Below are 8,180 nucleotides of genomic sequence, written 5' to 3'. Positions count from 1 at the left end.
CATAGGAGTTGTGTTATTTGATGGTATCACTAAGTATTCATTCGTTAATTTAGTATATCAAATTATCAATACCAAAGAGACAGATGCCATCAAGGCCATGAAAGCGTGGAGTGGTCTACCACACTAACACTAGGGTTTTATTTTTATAGGAACCAATCACACGTCGCCCAATCACTCTATGGCAAATTAACACAATGATCATTTAGGCAGGCAAATAGCATTTCACCCACAAGCTATAAAGCCACTAATATAGTATGTAGTATTCTCAACAAAAAATAATTTCAAAAAACCAAAACAAACAAGATAAGGACAAACTTACACCCTCCTCATCAAGCGTAAGATGAACGTATTTTCATCGTACATATTACATAATTGAAATTGTTCACTTTGTTAATCATTGTTTAAAGATTATTATAATCAAAATTGTTTTCAAAACTATCAAGTTTTAAATACATACGAATGAGTGAACAATCTCATTTAAGCGATGATTAAGAAATGAACCATTTGGACTAAGAAGTTTTCTACAATAAAAATGTATTAATCTTAAGTAAGTGAACAAGTTTATGTTATCTTTGATTAGATAGATTGAAGTATTATCGAAAACATAAATGAAAAATAAATAGCTTATTATATATTATTATTATCATATACATAATTTGACTGCATCGTAGTGGAAAGACACGAGCGTGTTGCATTTTATCGGAAAGTAGAAAGTAGCTGAACCACGAAAGGCTAAAATCTAACAATGGGATTGGGACATTTCCAATCAAAGTGCAAAAAAAAAAACTTTCTTGAATTAATATAAAGACCACCACCAATATCAAAGCTACAAAACCTCAAAAAACTCTCTCTCTCTCTCTCTCTCTCACTCTCTCACTCACTCATGTCAAAGTCCAAGTCCTAAAAACAAAGACACATCTATAATTTTCCCAAAATCCCGGGGGGAACCTTTAACCCTAATGAAAAGTATGATGTGCTTGTTTTGGGGGAATGTGCAAAATTCTCATTTGACTAAAAACCAGACACTTGTCAAAGAAAAACTTGGAACAAGGGAATGGACAGTCTCACAGAGAGGCCCCTACCACATCTCTTTTTTCTTTCTTTTTTTTTTGTCAATATTAAATACAAAATTGTTATCCATTTTAAGCAATTTTTTTAAAATCTTTTTTGGTCAAGTCTAATAAGTAAATCCGTTTTAAGCAAATCTAATAAGTACTTAGTCATGTTAATTTATACACTCCATCCTTTCCAACTAGCTCAACACTTTTTTGAGATGGGGCTTGACTAACGACCAAAGACCAAACCTTTCTGCTCTTCTAATGTTAAATTCATAAAAATCCTTCATTTTCCACAATTTATTAAGATGGGGTTTCATGAAGCAATCCTATCTTATTGGGTTTCTTCAAATTCTTAGTGGAGGAGTCAAGGGTCATAGATTCCAATTGAGTCCATCTCATTCTTAAAAGAACCAATTTTTTGTAATTAATCATACTATTTAGTATTTTCCCTTGTAAGTTGTAACCCCCTCTCTCCATATTTGATACACTATTGATAATTTGTCCTTTTTTCTCTTTTTCGATAAGAAAACATTTGGTTGCTTATATGTGAAGAATTATTCATAATCACACATAAATTACTAATTGCATAATTTCTTATTTATTATTTTAATAAGTTAATGTATAAGACTACGATTTGCATGTAAGGAAAAACAGCATTTTACATGTTTTATCATTATTTATATGGGAGTTTTAACAAAACACTCATGATACTATTCACTTTTAACGAAAAACCACATTTATACATTTCCCTGATACTATTCACTATACCTTTAAAAAGAGTTTTTCATTCAAAATGAAGTTTTTTTGGACTTTTAGTTAGTTTTCTTTATTTATATTTGTTAGGTTCATTACACAAACACAATAGACCATGACAGTGACCAGTGGCAAAGCATTGCAACATTTGGAAATGCTAAATGAACTGAAAGTAGGTTGACCCATTTGGTATTGTGATTAGTTTATGCCATTCCCCATGCCGTTTTGGCAATGTGAGGTTTAATTAATCAAAGGGTTTAAAGATTACTTTTCCTACTGGGGTTGCTAAATAATCAAATGTGTTAATACACTTGCCCCACTCCACTTGTAACTTTTGTTTGGGCAGTTTACTCCACCTTGCTTTGCAAGTGTTTTTTTTTTTAAGCTCTTGATTGCCTTTTGACCTAGCCCTTTTTTATTACTTTCGGAGTTTGGAAACGATGACCAATGTTTAAATCCAACCTTGATATATTTTACTTGAAGGATGTTACTTAAAAGGGTATTTGTGAGTAACTTATAGTAAATATGGAATGTCGAACGTTTGCTTGCTGCATGAATTAGTCCTTAATTTGTCCCCAAATTTACCATTAAGGTTTTGTTTATGACTTAAATTTAATAATGTGCTTGATAGCTGGGGTGATTTAGGCTTAAAATCTCTTCAGCATTGGATACTAGATTAAAAGTTAGATAATCAATAGTGGCGAAAATCAACCATTTGAAACTATTTAATCTTACAATTCAGGATATAAAATCAAACTTCTAGTAAGTAAGAAGTTAACAAAACATAAAAATAATGTTTTCTGGCCAAATTTATGTTACTATATTAATGTTTATGTTGTTAGTCAAATTAACTTATGTTACTGTACTTGATTCTTGACGGGACATATCTAGCTACTCCAGATTTATAGAAAATACGTGACCAAGTGCAGAACTCCGGAGGGTGAAAAAAAAAAGAGTTAAGACAACTTAATTTGGAGATTCTCAGGACTTTAAACATCTTCTATTACTGAACAAGCTTGAATATTAACGAAACAACTAGGTCATCTAGCAGTAATTCTCTTCCAATGTTAGAAGAAATTTTAAGTTCCAATTGCCGCTCCCAATTAATAATAAAAAAAATCAAACGAAATATATGGTCAGTGGACACTGCATGATTTCACTCTGCATATTTCATATTCTTACTAGTTTTCTACTGCTACGAACGAAAACAAATTAAAAAATAACATCCTATATGGTGAAGCATATATAGACCAACAAAACAAAACAAGCATAAAACTTTGAGCGATGGGCCCTTCCTTACGAGGGAGCCTATTGTTTCTGTCCTGGTGTGGGGTTGGTTATTTCCAAGATGCAGACCACAAAAACTCAATAAAATATGTTTTGTTCTCTGATAATTTCGATTTAGTTGAGAAAAATCTTAACTGCTCCGTTTGAAAATGCGAATTGTTACAAAGAATTTGGTTGCACAAAATGCGGATTTACATGTGAATATTGGAGATCATTTTTGTTGGTACATTATGAATTCATTTCTTGGAGTAGGTACTAAAAAACCACGCAGTTGTTTTCCTTTTCAGCTGGTTTTATATATGTAGGATTGATCTAAATTTTGAAGATTTTTTTTTTATTAGAAATACTTAGCTCCTTACGTGTAAAAAGTAGCATTTTTTTCGTTCAGACAACTCATATTTTGTTATGTATCTAGAAAATTTTCATTTTATGATTCCATTTATATGAGATAAGAACATTATTTTTTTCTAATCTACCAGTCATCAATCATCATTATTGATTCTGCATGCGGTCCAATATCCTAGTGCATAGGGTGTTGGGTTTTCACCCATGCATCCCGAGTTCGAAACTCCCCCTACCCTCAATTCTTGTAATAGTGTCAAACTCTCTCATTTCTCTTAATAATAATATAAATTTTGAAATAAAATAAAATAAAAAGCATCATTGATTCAAGTCCTTTTTTTTTTTTAGTACATTAATATTTTTACACTAGGGGGAGGGGGAGTTCAGCTAAACCACATAATGGGCAACCTAATTTGGTATCGAATTTGCCATCTACGAGATTCGAACCTAAGACCTCTCACTTCCAAGTGAAGAGGAATATCACCAGACCGTAGCATGGCAATTCAAGTCCCTTCTTAGTCCTCAAACATTGACGTTCTACAACATAAGTTCTAGTATTATAATGGTTCATGGAGCTTTCAAGATTAAGCATAAAGTTTACTTGTCAAATTTCATCTAGATTAGACGGTAGATCCACACGTGTGTAGATCACATTAAGATTCAAAACCCTAAATTCATAAAACAAACAAATCCCAATAGTTACATAGACATGATGTAATAATTACCTCATAAAATAATAACTGTTATAAACTTTGTATTTAAGTGTGATTGTGTAAATCTTAGATTATATTTTATTCTAGTTATTCTACCCTATTAGAACTTGTATTCCTTGGAGGAGAATGATTATTCCCTCCCTTATTACTACAAATAAAGATACTGCATAGGAAAATAACACATCATCTACACAACCCTACAAACACATATATATCTCTATTTTCTCTCTGTGCCACCGGCCCCCTCTCTCCCTGTCAATTAAAATAAGCCACAACAATAACATCTTTGAAACTTATGTAAGCCACAACAGTAACATCTTTGAAACTTAAGAGTGTTATGAGTTAGTATATTTCCAAACCATTTTCATATGGAATTGCAAGTTACATATAGATAGAGAATTTATATTCTAGGGTTTTATTGGAACTTGGAAGAAAGTGACTGTAGCTAGAAAATAAAAAACCCTAGAGCAGTTACAGACCTCCATTTCGAGTTTTTGACAAGTACTACTGGGAATCTACACATTATTTTTCACCTACAAGTGCTAGCTTATTATTATTTGCAGTTGAAGAGATGCAGGATTAAATAGAAATCAGAAAAAGAAAGATTTAAAAAAAGTAGGTGGAAAGGAAAGGATGGTCTTCCACAGAATGACATCTGCAATGTCCTTTTCCTTGCCCCCCCCCCCCTTTTCTCCTTATCTCCATAACATTCTATATTATAACTAAAACATAGTCTTAATTCTCATCTAATAAACACTTGTCAAGTGTTTAAAAAACGCATTATTTGTTCAATAAATATATGTCACGTATATCTTTACTTACACTAAATTATCTCTCATCCTGATTATAAATCATAGTCTTTAAAACCCTTCTCACAACTTCCAATACTTCACCATCCAAAATCCAGAAACCAAAACCAAAACCTTCACTTCTCATATCCTTCTGCACTCACTCACATTTTCTCTAGAACTTCTTATTATTTTCTGTCCCATGTCAATGTCTACCTCCAAAACCCTAGAAAAACCCTTCAAAGCTTTTGAGCAAGGTCAGGCACAGGTGGGTTTTGCTGCTGTGCTGCAGAGAAGCACACCTCCTCCGTCCTCTCAATCCGGCGAGAGAAGAGGAAGGCGAAAGCAGGCCGAGCCAGGGAGGTTTCTTGGTGTGAGGAGAAGGCCTTGGGGGAGATATGCAGCTGAAATCAGAGACCCTAGCACTAAAGAAAGGCACTGGCTTGGCACATTTGACACTGCTCAAGAAGCAGCTTTTGCTTATGACAGAGCTGCCCTCTCCATGAAAGGCTCACAAGCAAGAACCAACTTCATTTACTCTGACAACACAACTTTCCAATCTCTCCTCTCACCCTTTGATGTCCAAACCCTTTTACCACAGCAATCACAGTTTTTCACTACTCAGACTGCTAAACAACAACTCACCAATCAAAACAGTCCACCTCATCATTCTAACGTTTTTCAGTCTGATCAAATCCAATTTCAAAACCCTAATAATATTAGGTCATCATCATCAGCACATGATGAGGATCATGAGGGTTTCTTTTTCTCTGGCGATTCGAGTAATTCTAACTCGGGCTATTTGGCCTGCATTGTTCCTGATAGTTGCCTAAGGCCTCCTTCGGATAATCACCACCCCACAAATTACACAAACTCAAAAGCTTTGAAAATTGATCAAAATTGTAGCTTCGCAAACCCTAATAACTCCACTATTGCTACATTTCCTCTAGATGTTACGAATGTGCAAGCAGCTTCTAATAACAACAATGGAGATCATCAGATTCCTTGCTTTGATGGATTCAGTCATGGATTCTGGGATAACCAGCAGCCATGGGAGTTCAATCCTATGATGATTGAAGATGGATGCATGGGAGCGTTGTATCCGATCGTCGAAAAGTCAAGTGCTTATGGATCTTCTTCTTCATTCTCTTGCTCTCCATCAGTTCCTGCTATTGGTGATGCAGTCATTGAGTTTGGCCACTCACTCGTTTGATTAACTTCTGGTGCGTACGTGCACCAATGGAAATTATCAATTAATCATGCGCACGCACTTATTTTTCTTGTGTCTTGAGCTTTTCTTGCAACCCTTTCTCTTTCATGGTAATTTCTACGTCTTTCGTCACATATATATTTTTGTACCAATATTTGATGATATTAGCTAGCACTTTAATGGCTTTATTGCATAATATAATAACTGCATTATGTGTCTATCTTTACGGCTATCTGCCCGACCTTTAACTGACAACGTAGCCTAACAAAAAGATGCATGCAACATAATTTGGATGCAAAAAGAGACATGGACCACTAAGCTTCTCAGCCACACAAGTGCAAAGTATTAGTGCTTTCACAACAACGGTTCTAGCTTTTTGTTATGCTTTCTAGTTTGTATGCTATGCAAAGTTGTAGTTCATATGGGTACTCTTCAACAAGCTTGTAGATTAAATAGTTAATATCATTCACTCAAACATTTATCTGGTTGATCTTATTTCTTTTATTATCGCTCGTATTAAAAAGTGACGGGTTACAATAATTAACGGTCAACAATCAACAACTTACTTTATAAGGTGACCATAGGGAATAAATCTATATATTCTCCTAAATTTATGAAAGTAAAGGTAACATACAAGGCTCCTAAATATATTCCAAGAGTTCTTGTCTGCTCCAAGATTAAAGTTGGATACATAAGCACTTAATTTTAGTGCTTTTTTGTCCCTTTGTTTTTCTTTACAAGGATGGTCATCAAGCACTACTGGTTTGGAAGGTAATGTAAGGAGATCCATTAATTTTGCCCAACACAGTTCATTGCCTTCAAACCTGGATTCCTCTTGTCTCTTTGTCGGTCACTCCGTCAAATAAATTAGACTGGAAAATGTGTCTCATTATTTAGCTTTTTGGCCATGTAATTGTGCATTTTCTTGGAAGGGAGACTGGGGTATTATGGGAAATTCCTGCATATATAAATAAGGCAGTGCTTTTACTTTTCCTACACTCTTCTCAAATTTTGGCCGTCATATCACATGAATAAAAGAAGATTAATGACAAAAATAAACAAATGTGTGTAGGAGATAATTAAAAATTAGTGTGCAAATAATACTATCCTATAAATAAACCCCATGTCAATGATATCTTTTTTCCTTGGGAATATCTTGTGCTCAATCATATGGTACTTGTGAAAAATCTTTGGGAGGAGTGTGAAGACATGACCAAAGCCATAAAGTTCCCTATACTACCGCACATCCCATCAGTTTTAACTTCAATCCATATTTAGGATGGAAGAAATTTAAAGGCAAAACTTGTACTCTTTGATGAACCAAATTGGACCAAGTTTTGCATACAATGATTTTTGTTGTCATATGCAGACGTGGACAGAATCACGTTGGCTAAAGCGAATGCATCCCCTCTTATGCACCGAAGACTTGAGTTCAAATCATTTTTCTCATAGTTTATATTAGTTTCAAGAATAAAATGGGTGAAAAAGGATTTCCAACTTTCTAACAAGGTTCATCTAAGGGCCATGCTGCCATATAATCAATCAGAAAGAGTTGCCAACAAGTACCCGCAAGAAAAGGGAAGTGACAAGACAATACATATATTAAGCTACTCTAAGTGGTTTAGTACTGAGGTGATTCTGAAAAAAGTGACTATAAAAAAAAACTGAGAGCTTTTTTATATTTGGTAATCATTCAGCTTCAGTTTTTTTTTCACAGTTTTGGATGAAAAAAAAGCAAAAAACACAAAGCTGCAAAACCCAACTTTGAAAAACCAGCTTTTTTCATATCTGTTTTACATAAAAGTTTATCAAACACTATAATACTGCTTTTTTTTTTCAAAAGCACTTTTACAAAAAAGTTCACCAAATACTCTGCTGCTTTATTTCACAGCTGCTTATTTTCACAGCATAAACAGTTTTTTTTCAAAGCACAACAGTACCAATCCAGCCCTAACATAGAGAGGACGTATTTGAACCTAAACACAAAGGGACGAACACACTTCACTTACCAACTGGTCTGACGCACATG

General features: G+C 34.2%; 1 protein-coding gene across 1 annotated transcript; it reads left to right on the top strand.

Moving 5' to 3' along the window:
• The first annotated feature begins 5,046 nt into the window (after positions 1 to 5,046).
• On the top strand, positions 5,047 to 6,355 carry LOC126608654 (ethylene-responsive transcription factor ERF086-like). The gene has a single exon (XM_050276613.1). It carries the CDS (start codon positions 5,144 to 5,146, stop codon positions 6,152 to 6,154), a length of 1,011 nt encoding a protein of 336 aa, XP_050132570.1. The 5' UTR covers positions 5,047 to 5,143; the 3' UTR covers positions 6,155 to 6,355.
• The last annotated feature ends 1,825 nt before the right edge of the window (positions 6,356 to 8,180 follow it).

This window comes from Malus sylvestris, chromosome 16 (genome assembly GCF_916048215.2).
Source record: "Malus sylvestris chromosome 16, drMalSylv7.2, whole genome shotgun sequence".
Taxonomy (NCBI): Eukaryota; Viridiplantae; Streptophyta; class Magnoliopsida; order Rosales; family Rosaceae; genus Malus; species Malus sylvestris.
The sequence above is the reverse complement of the archived record's forward strand: the minus strand, read 5'-3'. Positions and strand labels throughout refer to the sequence as shown.

Coding starts and splice junctions, on each gene's coding strand:
- LOC126608654 (XM_050276613.1), top strand. CDS start 5,144: ATGTCAATGTCTACCTCCAAAACCCTAGAAAAACCCTTCAAAGCTTTT.